The sequence below is a fragment of the Engystomops pustulosus genome, chromosome 9 (assembly GCF_040894005.1).
Source record: "Engystomops pustulosus chromosome 9, aEngPut4.maternal, whole genome shotgun sequence".
Taxonomy (NCBI): domain Eukaryota; kingdom Metazoa; phylum Chordata; class Amphibia; order Anura; family Leptodactylidae; genus Engystomops; species Engystomops pustulosus.
This window is the reverse complement of record NC_092419.1, coordinates 94,646,987-94,665,987: the sequence shown is the minus strand read 5'-3', so window position 1 is coordinate 94,665,987 and position 19,001 is coordinate 94,646,987. Positions and strand designations below refer to the sequence as shown.

Genomic DNA, 19,001 nt, shown 5'->3' with positions numbered 1-19,001 from the left:
CAACACTTATACATGCTGTTACCTATACTGCACTGTCAGGACTTTAACTTCAGGCCCGGTGTTGAGTGCGCCCCGCAGGACCAGGACATATTGATGGATTGGAGGCCGTGTAACAGGGGTGTCCCTGTTCTAATCTTTACAATAAGAGTGATTCAATTCCATCTACATAACCCAGTAACAATATTTAGTCATTTTACGTATAAATGAAGCCTTTTTTATCATGCTTTTTAAAATCTCTTTATTATTTGCAGGCAAAAATGACAAACTGTATCACAGAACAAATATTACAGGAAAGTGAGGAGTGAGGCTGAGGGTCCTGTCCTAGATGTATCCCCTTTTCTCTATATAAGCCGTCAGTCTATAATCTATCCATAAGGAATAAAACTTGGTGTAATATCACTCATTCCAGACGGCATCTCGTAAGCGATTCATTTCCGGATATTATTTACATGAAATACACAAAATAGTGATAATAATAAGTTAAAGTTGCAGTCTGGCGCAGCCAAGGCCTTAGCCTCACCCCTTCTATCTAGAAACATAAATATCTCTTTATATATTATATATAGGACGGAACCAAACTCATACATTTAGGTTGCTACACACAATAAGGATGCAAGCATTCGTTTCCAAGTAGTGGGGTAGGACAAGCTCACTCAAATACAGAAACACGCATTTCCTGAACAGATAACAAATCGGTTGGTGGGTTGAGGGTCGGGAAGGTTTGCGAATGGTATTTTCTGCTATGTAAACATATACTTTATCAGTATATGGCCACTGGGTGCAGCATGTTCTAGACTGTGATGGAGATACATGGCATCACCGGATAATTACCCCCCTGTTATATGTGTCCGTGTTATCACATATGGGGCCGCTGCAGGCCGAAACGCTCTGCAATGCTCCTCTGCCTGTCTAGCGAAAACATAAAAGTGCATTTTGGGAAACCGCATAAAAAGACATAAAGAGAAGCAATGTCGGACTTCCATTGTGTTTACACATTAAGAAGGGTCTGTGCAACAAAGAAAATCCCAGCGCAACGTGTGTACACGTGTGCCTGACCCAGGATGTAACGCATGAAAATTCAGCAATAATCCAAAATACAAGATCCAGAATTCACTGGTGTCATTACACTTCCAGGACGAACAGATAGATACAATCTCCACAATGCAAGGTGCAATAGGGAAGGACGGGGGTCGTACAAAATGGCCAAAAATACATCCATGCCTTAATGATAGGAAGCCTCGATTGAAGGCCAGTATTTAGCATTGGTTTAGAAGTGGGGAAGGGTATGGAGGGGGCACTCCTTAACTGCTGGTGGGGCAAAGAACAGAAGAAGACCGGTCCTCAACAGCTGGATGGGGCAGGAACGGGAAGAAGATGATATTGGGGGAAAGCTAGAACAGTTTGGGGAGTCTAGGGGAAACCTAACTGCTGATTTCATCATCTGTCTTATTCAGTCTCTTCAGAGTGTCCAGGAGTTTCTGAGGGGTGAGGACATGGGTAGAGCCTGCAACGGAATAAAGTGAGAAGAAAGAGAAGGAAACACAAGTAAGTATAAAGCAAGAGAGAGACGGCTTCTGAACAACATACTAGACTGTGGTGGTGGAGGGACTGGCTACCTAATCTACTACTATGATCCAGAAAAGTTACATGCCTCTGTGCCAACATGACCTAGACACAGTGCAGGCAGATTTAGGAACACTAAATGCTGAAAAAAGATACAAAAAGTGTAACAATAGAAGAAAATTCCTTTCCTCTCTCTTTCTGTAAGGCATCTGGCTGCAGCGGGAGTTCTGTACCTCCATTGCCTTGTCTGCAGGAGATAAGTCCCACCCGCCTGCAGGACCAGGATTTCTACAAGACGAGTTTGTTCCTGGTTCATGCAGAAAACCTGCGGGAAGGATCCTCTACTGCTTGCGTCTATCATGTATTTCTAGATTTGGCGTTCATTTCACACCAGCTGAATATACAGACTCACAGAGAACTTAGTCTGTGGTCGGGTCAATGTCTGCTTGATGTGATACCTGGCTGCACTGTGAGTAGCTGGTTGGACCATTGTCATAGCTATGGATTAACAAATTACAGCAATTTTCAATCTGTACTACAACAATAAAAGATGCATCTAACAGGTCGCTTTGGATAACTCCACTTCTGCAGTAAATGTCGAATAGTCTTCGTAGGGCGAGCAAATTTAGATCAGGAACCAAATAGGCTTGGGTAAATGAGGTCTAGTATCTTTACATAAATTCTAAGTGCCCTGCATGATAGGCATGCTCTTTGAGAACATGTGGTCTGAATGAAGAGATTTACATATTTATATGTATTATATATTGGGCTTGGCTATTAGGTCCGGTGCACCCCCTCTTGTTATGTCTGATGGTTCCCACTTAGACTTGATTGACAGCACCCTGCTCCCTATGGAAATTGGGCTAGAATGGGTGCACTGGACCCTATTAGACCCTAACCTGCATATAAATTAAGATCACGTTTAGTAAGGTTTCCTTTTTACTACTTTACTACATTGCTTTCGCCATCACTTTATTCCCTCCAGAAGGAATTACTAGTCAGTGTATTACAGTATACAAGGTATCAGACTCACTTAGATTCACATCCTACAGTTATTCATCTCCAGATGATTGTTTCCTCAAATTTATATCAAGTGCGGAAAAAGCTTCTTCTAAGGACTCATGCACATATATATATATATATAAAACCCCATGGCAATACTATACTTCTATGTGTCTCCCAATGCATCACGCCCAGATGATGCTGCGTTATTCTGGGCCAGAAGTTTGAAGACACCGTATGGCGGCACAAAGGTTTTATAATGCAGGTCTATAGGGGATCTATGAGTTGCCATACAGAATTATGGGTATGTGCATGCGGCCTTAAAGAAGAATGGCACTGGGACAAGTAGCTTCCGAAAAATATTGGTAGCATCTTTAATGCATATCCCACAGAGACCCAAACTTTTACTGAGGCCTGGAAGCAGGACAAGTTTTTTTTGTAGGATTTTGTGTGTTCTAAGTGTGGCTGACATAGTGAGCATCATACACATTGGTAGACTCCAGCATGCAATGTCCCTTTTGGATATCCCTCCCAACTCCCCCATAAGAAAATAACATTTTGTGTCATACCAACCACCCCCACCCCCCCATATTCAATGCTTGCTGACGTGGAATCCATGACATGCACAGATCCCGTGAACGAGCGATAACTTAAAAAGTGACTTGCGTGAGCTATAGCCCGATACCTGCCACCTCCCCATGGAGAGAAGGGGTTAACGGAACAGATATCACTGGATCAATGAGGAGATGGTAGTCCAAACCAGGAGACTGGCACCTTTATAGCATACGTGGCGATGACTTACCCTCATTACAATTTAGTGAATTGGGATGGTAGCCAATTATGATACATACATGGGGTATCGGAAAAAGGTGACATTCGGCCTGGTTTGCAGTAACAGGGACCAATTCACACACATGTCTGTCACCTGCGCGCTGTAGAGACAATGGTCACACTGCTAATTTACTAAGTACTCATGTCTTCACCCCAGGAATCCTCCATAGAATTTGGTGCCTTTTTTTCCGCGCAGGTGACAGGCGCAGGTTAAATCGGTCTCACATTGACTACTACGACCTTAACCCTTTCTCTACCACAGCAGGTTAAGAGCGAGCGTTCCTTGCCTTTGATCGGTGAAACATGACTTCATGCAAACCAGTGGCAATGTTTTAGATTTTTTATGTTTTTGCCGGGGGGTGAGCTGCATCCGCCCCTCTGTACATCAAACTTACAAAGATTGTTGTCGGGGCTGACAAGTGAACCGCTGGCTGAGCAAAATGCTTGAAAATGTTTGTCCCATGGAAAAAAAGATGACACAGGGATGTATGGATGAAAGATGGAGAAGGGAAAGTAATGGAATTAGGGAGGGAAGTGACTTCTATCAGTGTCCTGAGCAAATACATGTAAGAGATTAGATTCTCTCCCCCATATCCCAGGCTCATGGGAGAGCAAGGGACCCCACCAACCATGATCATAGGGGGGTCTCTTTTACCCCCATCTGAATAGAGCAGCACTAAATATGTATTATATATGATATGGTCAAAGCTCTCCTGATTCACAATGTATCCCTTATATTCCACTCTGATTATATGATACAAAATGACTATGCATTGCCTTAAGGTTTTCTGGTTCTTGATAAATAATTGACACTAATATCCTATCTATAGGTGGGATTGGCACAGGTGCTGTAAGAGGAGACCACTCTACAAGATACACTGGGGCTTGTGGGCTTATTGTAGGACAGCTTCATTTTAGAGGGAGATGTGCTACAGTTCCTTGGGCCACAGGGGCGTAACTACAGCGGTAGCAGCCATAGCAGCCGCCATGGGGCCCACAGTGTCAGGGGGCCCTGGCATCTGATGTGACACATTGATGAATGGAAGATGGGCACCATTATATACATTTTATGCAGCACATTGTACAGCATATTTATCAGTGCATAAATGTGTGTAAGGCTACATTCACACTATGTATGCCTGCCGTACCGTACATCGGCCCCTCTCCATAGGAAGATACAGCGCACGGCGCCCTATCACGGGAAAAGATAGGACATGTCCTATCTTTTCCCGGGCTACGGAGCGGTACGGTGCCGCACGTGTGCTGCACCGTACCGCTCCTGTACAGGGCCGTGAGCCCATAGAAGTGTATGGGGGATGTATATCGGCCGTACATACGTCCCCCATACATGTGTTTGAATGTAGCCTTAGAGCGTATAAATGTTATAAATGTTTGAGTATACAAATGTGTATATTTTGTAAGGGTGTATGGGGCCCCATTCAAACATCTGCTATGGGGCCCTGCCTCTCCTAGTTACGCCCCTGTTGGGCCACCACTATACTTTATACAGTGTATAGGTTACGATCAGCGTATAGGTACCAATCTATGTATAGATTCTGATCAGTGTAAAAATTCTGATCAGTGTATAGGTTCAGATCAATGTATAGGTTCTGATCAGTGTATAGGTTGCAATCTATGTATAGGTTCTGATCAGGTCATGGGTTCTGATCAGTGTATAGGTTCCAATCTATTTATAGGTTCTGATCAGTGTATAGGTTCCAATCTATGTAAAGGTTCTGGTCAGTGTATAGGTTCCAAGTAATGAAAAGATTCTGATCAGTGTATAGAATCAGATAGGTATATAGGTTTAGATCAGTGTATAGGTTTAGATCGTCTGTAGATTATGATCACTGTAAAGGTTCTCATCAATGTATAGGTTCAGATTATTCGTTAGGTTCAGATAAGTGTATAGGTTCTGATCGTTGTATAGGTTCTGACTGGTGTATAGGTTCTGATCAGTGTATACGTTCCAATTGTTGTATAGCTTCTGATTGGTGTAAATGTTTTGATCAGTGTATATGTTTTGATCAGTGTATATGTTTTGATCAGTGTATAGGTTTTGATCAGTGCGGTGTATAGGTTTTGTACCCCCATTAACCAGATATTGAGGAGCTATCATGTGGAGAGATCATCAGTATCAAGCATTGATCAGGGTATAGAGAATCCCTTTAAATACTATACACTTGAGTAATACATTATTAGGACCTCCTATTGATTTCAATAGAGAAAGAAAACCTCTCCTTTAATGTTAATGGTGGGGTCGGTCTTTGACCACCTCTGTGTTCTCCTGATAGAGGTGGAAGGAAGATGAATTTTTTATGGCAATGGAAAGATCATATGATGAGGATGGAAACAAGAGAAGTCATAGTAACCTGAAAGCAGAGCAGGGGCAAGCGTTATGACATCATGATACAACAAGCTCAATGGAAAGGCACAGATCAATCATGACACGTCATGATCAGCGAAAGGTGACAGGACACATTTTCAACAGTTACTATAATGACATTTCCAACAAAAAATTAAAAACCAGCAAGCATTTTCTTATCGTAACAAAGTGAAATAAATTGGTGATGTCCGAGCTGAGGGTGAGTGGGGCAGAGAAATCCAGGAAGGGTGGGGGAGGTGTTTGGGGGTATTAAAGTCTCTCTTTACTTTTTGTCCCAGCTCGCTAGACCTCACTCCATGATGGGAGCCGGGTCCTCGAATGACACCCGACTGCTGTCTCGGAAGTCTGGGTGTCTGAGGTCTTGAAGAAATTTGATGGGTGTTAATATGTGAGTGGAACCTGTGAGAGAAGAGAGGGGGGCTGACAAAGGCCTAACACGGATAGGAGGGAGCAGGGGGGGAGGAGAAAGGGGTCTGTAGAAGAAAGAACACAGATAGAAGATTATGGGGGGGGGGGGGGCAGAGGCGAAAAGCAGAGAAGATGAGAAGAATGAACGCAGAAGAAGATCCAGATGATGAGACCGTGAGAGGCTGTAGGAAACGGAAAGGTGGATAGAAAAGGACAAGCAGCACGAAGAAAAACACTATGCAAAAATAATAGTAATTAAAAAATTCTAACTTGACGTGCCTCATTACCTTTAGATCTATTTTATGGAACTTGGCCTCTAAATACAGCAGGGCACCAATGAGAATGAGATACCTGGAGTTTGTGTGTATGGACTCAATGATGTTCTGGGATCCCTATGCAGACTACAAACCACTCTACATAGGGATCTCATGCTATTACTGGTGAAAGGGGTTGTCTCACAATAAACTGCTTTAAAGAGGATGTGGGGGTCTTATTCTCTGGATTATGCACCTGGAAGCATCTCATGTACTAGAGCAGTGATGGCGAACCTTTTAGAGGCCGAGTGCCCAAACTACAACAAAGACCCACTTATTTATCGCGAAGTGCCAACACAATAATTTATTTTGTGATTTATACTTCCTTCTCTGTCACAGTTTAATTGATACCAGCACCTGAGGACACAAATAAAGCAGAAAATAGTCCCAGGTGGAGCTGTCACTTTAAAATAGCTCTGTGCTCAGCAAGTCTGGGACTGCAGGAAGTTACCTGGAGTCATCTCTGGTGATGGCCTGAGTGCCCACAGAAAGGGCTCTGAGTGCCACCTCTGGCACTAGTGCCATAGGTTAGCCATCACTGTACTAGAGGGTTGTCCATTCACCTAAATGACCTCCATGTAGGAGAAATGGCGAGGGACTGGGGATACATACGTCTAGAATCCTCTAGGAAAAGCAGATGTCTGGAGCTAAGTACAGGTATTAAAGGAGTAGTATCCAGAATGACAACTACTGTGAATGTCCAGCGCAGGATCATCTACTTTGATGCACTGGTCATTAAGCTCTGGACATAAAGGTTCTCAAAACTTGCCTGTAAAATAGGACGGAGCAGAGGCAGCCAGTCCTATGCGCACATCAAAGCGTGGTCATACAAAGAAGAATGTCGGCTACACCTACCAACTTTGGCCGGATTGACCAACCATTTATCAGGATATTGGGGAAAGAAGGATCGGACATGCTGAAATTCATCCCTTCAAAGTTGTCCACTGTTTGTTTACTTCACAGTCATGCTCAGCAGAGCCCAGTGTCTATGTCTATGTGGGAGATTGGGGGGTTGTCTTTCACCAAGAGCTACCTAAATTGTATGTCCTGCTTAATTCACATGTACATAAAGCTCTAGAGTAGTAAAGGTGCAAGTGAGATTAAGCCACTGAGAATAGACTCAGAAAATAAGGTCTCAAAGTAAGAGTTCAACATAAAATAAACTGCTAGAAAGTCAAAAAGAAAAGAATATGTAAACCACAGCTAGATGGCGAGTAGATGGTTAGTGGATTAAAAGGTTAGTAAGAAAAGAGGGGAGACATTGTAAGTGGGACAGACAGAAGCGGACAAAGGACAGCAAAGGACAAAACTCTTGACAGACAAGAACAAGGGTCATATAAGACACTACTAAGACATTTCTCTAGAGGCGCAAAAACTGTGCTACTATTTATAGAGATGAAGATTTTATATTATAAAAACTCTATAAAAACACAACGAAGAAAGCAGCTAATGTGAAACCCGAGGGGGTTGAACTTGGCAGAGGGATTCAAGAAGCCCCACCCCCGCGGAGCAGTCACAGTTACTTTTATTTGGAGTGTAATATTATCATTATAGTCACTGTAGAGCTACATTTTGGTATATATCCACACCAAATACTTTGGACACTCTACATCCCATTGCTTTACTATGACACGTGAATTATAGGTCACTAATACTACAGTTTTTGCACCTCCTGAGACTGCAAAAGGACAGTTAAAGAACAGACAGACTTTAGACAGGAATTTCAGTAAGGAAGAGACGGACATAGAGGCCGGGACGACCTGTACAGTACACACAGCCGGACATACACTCCAACAAACACATTCATTCTCTCCCTACATCTGTAGGCACGCAGGCATTTATGGCACATCTATGTGAATGGACTGAAACAGATACCCTCTGTGTGGGGGAAAGTTATAAGCCATTTCAGTTATTGAAGCTGAGTTGCAATTCCTGATACTGCTTATGGACAAGAGTGGTAACCTAGCCTCAGCAGGTTGCTAGAAATGTATACAGTAAGCAGACTTGTGACTCCAATACAGATAAGGGTTCATTCAGACGAATGTATGCTCGCCCGGGCATATATATGTCCTCTATTTCTCTTTGCACCATAGGCGTCAATTGGGAACAATATCTGGCTGCAAATGGTGCGGCCAAATGTTGGTCCCCATTACGTTTGTCTGAATGTACCCTAAGGGATATAGTGATATAATTCTGTCCGCTGTATGCAGAATACAGACTGCTGTAGACTACAATTTGTATGAAAGGTAGGGAATGCTAATCCCCTGTAGCACTGCGATGTGAGCTGTCAGCCATGTTACTATAACCTCAAATAGGTAGCCAAGTGACCTATTCGCTGGCAGCCATTGGGGGTCAGATGCCTGATAATAATTTCTTACGTAAATGTGATTGTATTTGTGCAATACTAGATGTAAGATATAGAGGTGGACAGTTTTTACTACGTCTTAGGTGCAGCAAGACTGTTAATATATTAGTAGCCATCCATAACATAAGACACACATGCTAAATACAGACAACATACATACATATAATATACACAGAATCACATAGAATATTGCAGACACACAAGCAGAATGACGCACACATATACTTACATGGTGAATAACGGCAAGTGTATATATTGTAATAGGCAAACATACTTAATAACATACACACAATATAGGGAGATTTTTGTCATAAAACATTTCATGATCCCAGTAAACGGCCCTGTAGACAGAGGTATGTCCGCCACTCACCTATGAGAACTTCCCATTTACCGCTGGCCTGTGATACCTCATATGCACAACGCATTTCGCTGAGAGCCACTCCTCCCAGGATGAAGATGATCAGACGCGGGCCAGCCCGGTACTCCCCTGGAGCCTTGTTCTTGTGCCAGTGTCCATAGCGGGCACTGCAGGGGAAGATAATGAAAAGTTTACCCTTTCATCAGATGACATATATTCTACTTATGTTATTCTTAGACTTAAGTCTTCAGAAATAGACCTTACCTTACAGCTGTTGTACTAAAAGAAGCAGAGGAGCGTGTGGAGATGTAGGGGTAGTGTTTGGTGTCCAGCTTGTCGTCAATGGTGTCCTAGATTCATGGGATATTTTTGCAAAATAAGAAAGGGTTTTGTAAGAAAATGGGAAAGAGATTGATTTATCAGAAATAAACCACAACCAGTATCTTGTCAAGCAGCTGAGCAGGTTTTATATCATGTTTCTTTCATGGCCCTGGGTGGTGGCATTATCCAGAAAATCAACTTTGAAGTGAGATTTAAGTTGGATGTACAAAGTCAGGGAGGCGGAGAGTTTATCACCAAAGTTAAACTCTCCCTTCTTCTGAACGCCCAGTCCCATGTGATTGATATCAAGCGCTGGACTTCAGGAAATCTGATCAATGATGTCCCTGAACTCAGGACTATAATTACAGTGAAGACAGCATTCTGAGACAGGAGAGCTTGACTTCAGTTTTGAACTCCAATTTACAAAAAGATGATTTTACCACCTATTCCCTGTTCTCTGGAGGTCTGTCTGTAGAGACCATCATAATAAAGGATTTATAGTCAGTGTGCGTCCAGTAGTGGCTTCATTCACTCTCTAGGCTTCTGCAATCTCCAACGATCCCATAGAAATGAATAGAGTGTGCGGGTATGTACAACCACCCACTCCATTCATACGAGGTCACAAGAGACTCCCACACTCAAGACCGCCTAGAGGCCCCATAAAGGATGGTGGAGACATTGTCCTTTCTCGGTCTGCTCACATACCTCCATGATGTCTTTGACAACTGGTGTCCATCGAGACAGCTGATAGGTCTGTTCACTAATCCTCTCCTTGCGGTCCGGCTTGCTCCTGCGACGAAGTGTGGACTAAAGATTGAATACATTGTTAACATTTGCCAAAGTGCCATTCAGCAAGATTTACTGAACCATCCACATTTGCACATATCCATCCTGACTAACCACACCGGCTAACCTCACTCCATTCAAGTATAGAAAGTTCTATAACCCCCACCAGTCAGAAATGTACATACATCAGTGATGATGGGAACACCCAGATGCCCCATGTTGGTAATGATCTCGCTGTCTTCTGGTGGAATCTGTGCATGTTGGATCAACTTGTTCAGATTCTCCTCAGTGATCCCTGAAAGAAGGAAAAAAACATAAAGTTTACCTCCAGCTATATAGTTGAGGGGAATTTTAGAATCTTTGTCATATATAAAAGATTCTAAATTCTTCTATGTGGTTGTATGAGGCTCCCATGAAGGAGAGGAAAGAAGCCTAACAAGAGGAGGAGGACGCATAATTCTGCAATAAGTACAAAGTTTCATTTATCTGTTATAGGTCTTAAGAAACATGGCCAAGTGTCTGCCAAGAAGCACAGAGCTGCACCTTACCATTCTTGAGGAAGATGTAGAGAAGAATGATGCGGATCTTATCGTATGTGGTGACATTTCCATCCAACAAAATAGGGACAATGGCCCTCATGGGATCCTTAATCTTCTCCCCCTCTGCGTCTGTGCCCATGGCAAGGTCCTAGGGAATGATGACATGCTTTAGCTCTGCACACTGACACAAATATAAGGGTACGTTCACATGGAGATTTCTGGGAGGTCATCAGTGTGTGGCTTTTAGCGCATTCTATGGAGAGGAAACTTATTCACATAGGATAGGATGCTGCAATACAGAGAATGGAGGAAAATCACAGCTCCAGTCTCTGTGTAGTGGAAGTGCTAAGCAACTATAGCTCACTCGAATAAGACCTGAGCTGCAGTTCTAGGGTCCAGTCACTACACAGAGAACGGAGCTGTTTTTCCATATCTGTTGTTCGTGTTACCATCTCTGCTGGAGGCTGCAGACCTGATCGTTATGATCTATACATAGAAGTGTCCCACACTTTATACCCTCCAGGTATATTTCACCTGTTCCACGCGGCACAGCTTATCCACGGTTCCCTGGTAGTGCTTCATGCAATCCTCCGCCAGATGTAGGTGAGTGGAATACTGCAGAGAAATCAATGGATTGACAATTGTACATTGACATATATAAGCAAAATAAATGCAGTATATATATATATATATATATATATATATATTGTGAGTGTGATGTATGTACAGTATATGCTAATATTCTGCATGTGTATTACATGTATGTAATATACGTATACTGCATGTTTGTGTATACTCCTATGTTACATGTATGTATGGGTTCTTAAACTACATGTACGTGTATACACCTATATTTCATGTATGTATGGGCTCCTATACTGCATGTATGTGTATACACCTATATTTCATGTATGTATGGGCTCATATACTGCATGTATGTGTATACACCTTTATTTCATGTATGTATGGGCTCCTATACTGCATGTATGTGTATACACCTATATTTCATGTATGTATGGGCTCATATACTGCATGTATGTGTATACACCTTTATTTCATGTATGTATGGGCTCCTATACTGCATGTATGTGTATACACCTATATTTCATGTATGTATGGGCTCATATACTGCATGTATGTGTATACACCTTTATTTCATGTATGATGCGCTCACCTTGCTCAGCTCCTTCTGGTACTGGGGCATCTTTTTCAGCATTTGGGAAAGGTCTCTCATGGTGGTCTATGGGAAGAGGTAGAAGAACGTCCATTACCAGGAGGCACAACATGACCCCTCTCGGTGGTAACCCCATGCACAGCTATAATACATCCCCTTACCTTATCTCCTGTGTTCATCCGCTTGCTAGATGAGAAATCCTTTAGAGAGCGAGTCACTTCTCTGGATAGCAGTGCAAAAATATCATTAGATCACATGTGATAGATCTTCATGTTTTTTTTTCTGGAAACAAGGCCAAAATACTCACTGGGACACTTCAGCAATGTGCTTGTGACGCAGGGTCACCCAGAGATCATCGTCTTCATCTAACAGGACCTCCTTGACACGCTGCTCCCCGATACCACTGGTCTCATACCTAGGAGAAGGTTTCACAACATAGTGGTTATAGTGTGACAGTATAGAGAGTAAATATGTGTATAAACATTGTCTTGTGATTATAAAGAGATAAGTGGCGCTACATAGAAGATGCTTATTATGAGGAGATAAGTGGCGCTACATAGAAGATGCTTATCTCCTGCAGGAGCAATCACAGGCAGCTTTAGCAGAAAGTTCTTTGTTTAAAGGGGTTCTTCAGCAGCTGCAGTGTATTATACGATACCATTGTTCCACACGGCATTTAAAAGGGTTGCCACAAGATTTTAAGTTTTTCACATTATCCATAGACTAAAGGATGGTGGGTGTCCGACAACTGGGACCCCCATTAATCATGAAAATGGGGTCCTATTCACCCATCTAACACAGGAAGGTGCACTGCTGTTCCATTCACAGTCTATGGGACTGACACCTATCACAGAGTACATCACTTGGACAACTCCGGCAGTCCCAACTTCAATGAATGGAGAGCAGGGTGCATTAATGTGGGGGCAAATATTTTACTATAGAGAAAACAAATTTAGAGACCACAACTTCATGTAGTATATTAAATACAAAGGCAAAATGGCATCCGTTCTTACTTATAGACATCATTCTCCACTGGAAGAAGATCGTAGCTCATAGCCTGGAATGTTAACTCATGCAGGACTGGAGAGGCCGGATCAAACCCACGATCCAAGATGATGAGCTGTGAGCGCGCCTTGTCAGGACCCTGTGCAAAGAGAAGAGATCAATCAAAACTAGCCCCATGGAAGCACCACCACCAGGGAACAACCGGTAATAGGGGCTTTGTTGTTATAAAGGGAGCCCTGTTGTAGGATTTATAGCTCTGTTATGGGGGTCTTGTGGCAGGTCGTATATTTGGGGGCTCTGTAGAGGGCATATCCATATCTGGGTTCATATGAAAGCCACTTTTTGTGTCTTTTTTGGGCAGATACCTCATGGATCACATCTATTGGAAGAATGGGAGATTCCTTAATCCTGGTTAGACAGACAAAGATGGCCAGAGACAGCCGCTTACAGGAGAAGATGCATTAGAGAAGAGATTGTACATGTATGTGTGTCCAATGAAGTCAAATGGAGTTACAAGCCTGTCCTGACAGGTGGAGGTGCGAGAGGGGATCCCCCATTCTGGACTTTAGTTCTTGTGGAATGATAAGCCAGTAATTGTATCGCTCTTATCAAAAACAATGTTGATGACTACCAGTTACGTAACAGGCAAGTAGGGCAACTGGGGGCCCCATGGGCCAAATCTGTACCTGATTTTTTCTTTTTAGATTTGTTTTGCAAAATTCACAGTATTTAAGCAAAACCTGTTTTTCAACAAATATCATTTAGTCTGTGCCTCACCTCCCCCATAGTTGGATCGTCAGCCTTGTATGCATCAAGCTTATCTTGGATCAACTGTGCAAGCATTGCATTATCCTTGTAATCTCTGCGGAGATACACAGCGGGTAATTAATACACTTATATAACCAATGCAGGTAACAAATCACACAGATAGCCCCCTCCACCCCTCTTAGGACCCGTGCCTTATACTAGAACATATGTGCTATAGTCATCTTATGCAAATGCCATGGATGATGAGAACTTTAAGAGGTTGCCCCTAGTTATATTTTAATCCTCTATTCCCAGGATAGTAGATACCATATCTGATTGGTGGGCATCCAATGCTGGAACCCCTACCTAGTCACAGGAACGGACCCAGGCAGTTTATAAGAGCAGGAGTACTGTGGATAGGGGGTATTAATAATCCCTATGATTAAGGCAATTCCTATTCAAAAGGATTGCAAAGGTTTGACAACGGATTATCCTGCTGCTTAATATAGTAATTTTTTCTTGTCCTGAATTGGGTTAGTGTATGGTGTGCGAACCAAAACTCCTTAACTATGTTATATAGATGTATGCATCATGGGAAGCCAAATGGATGACCATGATTGAATCTTTCTGTTCATCTAGGGAATATAAACTGCTTGCTATAAAATACTATTAAGAGTCCTGCCGTTGCTCACCCACGGTAGCGTACAGCTGGATACTCCTTCAAAGTAGCACACAAGGTGGCAAGCTGCTCCGCAAGACGTTCCAGAATGGGGTTCTTCATCTGAGCCTTATGGGGGCTGTAAAAACTGTGGAAGGAGTCAGGGTAATCCAAGGAGAAAACCTAGAATATGTAAAAAAAAATGTAAAAGAAAAAACTATTCTCAAAATTAATTTCAGTAAAATAATACTGTGGCCATGTTCTGAGGCCAGACACGACCTAAACAACTGTAACCAGCAACGCATGTTTTGCTGGTAAACATAAAAAAGCATGTGTCATTTGTTCCCAATCCTAAGTGTTTAGGTTCAAACCAATCTACAATCAGGAGAAGTTTTTCCCATTTGAAAACGCAATTCAAACATGGTGTGTGAATGAGGCCCAAAAGAGGGTCAGCTTGGGGAGAGTAGTATAATAAAACAGGCTTGTCTTTCAGACCGAACGCTACATGGATGCCTTCAGTTTGTGCCAATCACTGCACTAATTGTCTGTCTTCTTCCAAATATAGTTTAAAATAATAACCCTCATCCACAAAGCTCTGCATAATGCTGCACCTCCCTATCTCTCCTCTCTTATCTCAGTCTATCGCCCAACCCATGCTCTTCAATCTGCCAGTGATATTAGATTATTATCTACTTTAGTTCGAACCTTTCACTCACGTCTCTAGGACTTCTCCACAGCTGCACCAATTCTCTGTAATGCCCAACCTCCAAAGTTTCAATGGTGTTTTTAAAACCCATCTCTTTAGGCAAGCCTATCACACTTGCTAACTGCAACTCTCTCTTTACTTACCCAATCTGTGTCATCCACCCACCTGTTATCTGGCATACACTAGATATATACCAAGCTCCAGGCTTCTCTGTAGTCCCATTGACCTTGGACATTGTATATAAGATGGCGGCTGATAGCTGGTCCAAGCAGCAGAATGTTTATTTACTAAATTATTTTATCTGTTCCCTTATAAAGAATGGCTAAACTATTATACAGGCTCTTATACCCCTTGTGTCACCCCCTCATCCTCATAGACTGTAAGCTCTTGTGTCACACCCTCATTCTCATAGACTGTAAGCTCTTGTGTCACACCCTCATCCTCATAGACTGTAAGCTCTTGTGTCACACCCTCATTCTCATAGACTGTAAGCTCTTGTGTCACACCCTCATCCTCATAAACTGTAAGCCCTTGTGTCTACCCCTCATCCTCATAGTCTGTAAGCTCTTGTGTCACCTCCTCATCTTCATAGACTATAAGCTCTTGTGTCACCCCTCATCCTCATAGACTGTAAGCTCTTGTGTCATCTCCTCATCCTCATAGACTGTAAGCTCTTGTGTCACCCCCTCATCCTCATAGACTGTAAGCTCTTGTGTCACCCCCTCATCCTCAGACTATAAGCTCTTGTGTCACCCCCTCATCCTCATAGAATGTAAGCTCTTGTGTCACCCCCTCATCCTCATAGACTGTAAGCTCTTGTGTCACCCCCTCATCCTCATAGACTGTAAGCTCTTGTGTCACCCCCTCATCCTCATAGACTGTAAGCTCTTGTGTCACCCCCTCATCCTCATAAACTGTAAGCTCTTGTGTCGCCCCCTTATCCTCATAGACTGTAAGCTCTTGTGTCACCTCCTCATCCTCATAGACTGTAAGCTCTTGTGTCACCCCCTAATCCTCATAGACTGTAAGCTCTTGTGTCACCTCCTCATCCTCATAGACTGTAAGCTCTTGTGTCACCCCTCATCCTCATAGACTGTAAGCTCTTCTGTCACACTCTCATCCTCATAAACTGTAAGCTCTTGTGTCACCCCTTCATCCTCATAGACTGTAAGCTCTTGTGTCACCCCCTCATCCTCATAGACTGTAAGCTCTTGTGTCACCCCCTCATCCTCATAGACTGTAAGCTCTTGTGTCACCCCCTCATCCTCATAGACTGTAAGCTCTTGTGTCACCCCTCATCCTCATAGACTGTAAGCTATTGTGTCACCCCTCATCCTCATAGACTGTAAGCTCTTGTGTCACCCCTCATCCTCATAGACTGTAAGCTCTTGTGTCCCCCCTCATTCTCATAGACTGTAAGCTCTTGTGTCACCCCCTCATCCTCATAGACTGTAAGCTCTTGTGTCCCCCCCCAATCCTCATAGACTGTAAGCTCTTGTGTCACCCCCTCATCCTCATAGACTGTAAGCTCTTGTGTCACCCCTCATCCTCATAGACTGTAAGCTCTTGTGTCCCCCCTCATTCTCATAGACTGTAAGCTCTTGTGTCACACCCTCATCCTCATAGACTGTAAGCTCTTGTGTCACACCCTCATTCTCATAGACTGTAAGCTCTTGTGTCACACCCTCATCCTCATAGACTGTAAGCTCTTGTGTCACCCCCTCATCCTCATAGTCTGTAAGCTCTTGTGTCACCTCCTCATCTTCATAGACTATAAGCTCTTGTGTCACCCCTCATCCTCATAGACTGTAAGCTCTTGTGTCATCTCCTCATCCTCATAGACTGTAAGCTCTTGTGTCACCCCCTCATCCTCATAGACTGTAAGCTCTTGTGTCACCCCCTCATCCTCAGACTATAAGCTCTTGTGTCACCCCCTCATCCTCATAGAATGTAAGCTCTTGTGTCACCCCCTCATCCTCATAGACTGTAAGCTCTTGTGTCACCCCCTCATCCTCATAGACTGTAAGCTCTTGTGTCACCCCCTCATCCTCATAGACTGTAAGCTCTTGTGTCACCCCCTCATCCTCATAAACTGTAAGCTCTTGTGTCGCCCCCTTATCCTCATAGACTGTAAGCTCTTGTGTCACCTCCTCATCCTCATAGACTGTAAGCTCTTGTGTCACCCCCCTCATCCTCATAGACTGTAAGCTCTTGTGTCACCTCCTCATCCTCATAGACTGTAAGCTCTTGTGTCACCCCTCATCCTCATAGACTGTAAGCTCTTCTGTCACACTCTCATCCTCATAGACTGTAAGCTCTTGTGTCACCCCTTCATCCTCATAGACTGTAAGCTCTTGTGTCACCCCCTCATCCTCATAGACTGTAAGCTCTTGTGTCACCCCCTCATCCTCATAGACTGTAAGCTCTTGTGTCACCCCCTCATCCTCATAGACTGTAAGCTCTTGTGTCACCCCTCATAGACTGTAAGCTATTGTGTCACCCCTCATCCTCATAGACTGTAAGCTCTTGTGTCACCCCTCATCCTCATAGACTGTAAGCTCTTGTGTCCCCCCTCATCCTCATAGACTGTAAGCTCTTGTGTCCCCCCTCATTCTCATAGACTGTAAGCTCTTGTGTCACACCCTCATCCTCATAGACTGTAAGCTCTTGTGTCCCCCCTCATCCTCATAGACTGTAAGCTCTTGTGTCCCCCCTCATTCTCATAGACTGTAAGCTCTTGTGTCACCCCCTCATCCTCATAGTCTGTAAGCTCTTGTGTCACCTCCTCATCTTCATAGACTATAAGCTCTTGTGTCACCCCTCATCCTCATAGACTGTAAGCTCTTGTGTCACCCCCTCATCCTCATAGACTGTAAGCTCTTGTGTCACCCCCTCATCCTCAGACTATAAGCTCTTGTGTCACCCCCTCATCCTCATAGAATGTAAGCTCTTGTGTCACCCCCTCATCCTCATAGACTGTAAGCTCTTGTGTCACCCCCTCATCCTCATAGACTGTAAGCTCTTGTGTCACCCCCTCATCCTCATAGACTGTAAGCTCTTGTGTCACCCCCTCATCCTCATAAACTGTAAGCTCTTGTGTCGCCCCCTTATCCTCATAGACTGTAAGCTCTTGTGTCCCTCCTCATCCTCATAGACTGTAAGCTCTTGTGTCACCCCCTCATCCTCATAGACTGTAAGCTCTTGTGTCACCCCCCTCATCCTCATAGACTGTAAGCTCTTGTGTCACCTCCTCATCCTCATAGACTGTAAGCTCTTGTGTCACCCCTCATCCTCATAGACTGTAAGCTCTTCTGTCACACTCTCATCCTCATAGACTGTAAGCTCTTGTGTCACCCCTTCATCCTCATAGACTGTAAGCTCTTGTGTCACCCCCTCATCCTCATAGACTGTAAGCTCTTGTGTCACCCCCTCATCCTCATAGACTGTAAGCTCTTGTGTCACCCCCTCATCCTCATAGACTGTAAGCTCTTGTGTCACCCCTCATCCTCATAGACTGTAAGCTATTGTGTCACCCCTCATCCTCATAGACTGTAAGCTCTTGTGTCACCCCTCATCCTCATAGACTGTAAGCTCTTGTGTCCCCCCTCATCCTCATAGACTGTAAGCTCTTGTGTCACCCCCTCATCCTCATAGACTGTAAGCTCTTGTGCCCCCCCCCCAATCCTCATAGATTGTAAGCTCTTGTGTCACCCCCTCATCCTCATAGACTGTAAGCTCTTGTGTCCCCCCTCATCCTCATAGACTGTAAGCTCTTGTGTCACCCCTCATCCTCATAGACTGTAAGCTCTTGTGTCACCCCCTCATCCTCATAGACTGT

The 19,001-nt window shown here is 43.6% G+C and overlaps 1 protein-coding gene across 2 annotated transcripts in view; it reads right to left on the bottom strand.

Moving 5' to 3' along the window:
- Positions 1-221: 221 nt before the first annotated feature.
- STXBP1 (syntaxin binding protein 1) overlaps positions 222-19,001 on the bottom strand; it is a 30,240-nt gene continuing 11,460 nt past the window's right edge. Inside the window, exons 7-20 of one of the 2 annotated variants that reach the window (XM_072123879.1) lie at positions 14,492-14,640; positions 13,830-13,914; positions 13,061-13,191; positions 12,355-12,462; positions 12,209-12,269; positions 12,048-12,113; positions 11,408-11,488; positions 10,883-11,021; positions 10,520-10,629; positions 10,254-10,355; positions 9,492-9,577; positions 9,240-9,394; positions 6,049-6,181; positions 222-1,504 (exon numbers count right to left, since the gene is read on the bottom strand). In XM_072123879.1, coding sequence (XP_071979980.1) covers positions 6,072-6,181; positions 9,240-9,394; positions 9,492-9,577; positions 10,254-10,355; positions 10,520-10,629; positions 10,883-11,021; positions 11,408-11,488; positions 12,048-12,113; positions 12,209-12,269; positions 12,355-12,462; positions 13,061-13,191; positions 13,830-13,914; positions 14,492-14,640 — 1,383 coding nt within the window. In that variant the 3' untranslated portion in view covers positions 222-1,504; positions 6,049-6,071. The remainder of the gene's footprint in view (positions 1,505-6,048; positions 6,182-9,239; positions 9,395-9,491; positions 9,578-10,253; positions 10,356-10,519; positions 10,630-10,882; positions 11,022-11,407; positions 11,489-12,047; positions 12,114-12,208; positions 12,270-12,354; positions 12,463-13,060; positions 13,192-13,829; positions 13,915-14,491; positions 14,641-19,001) is intronic. The other variant, XM_072123880.1, reaches the window with a different exon arrangement.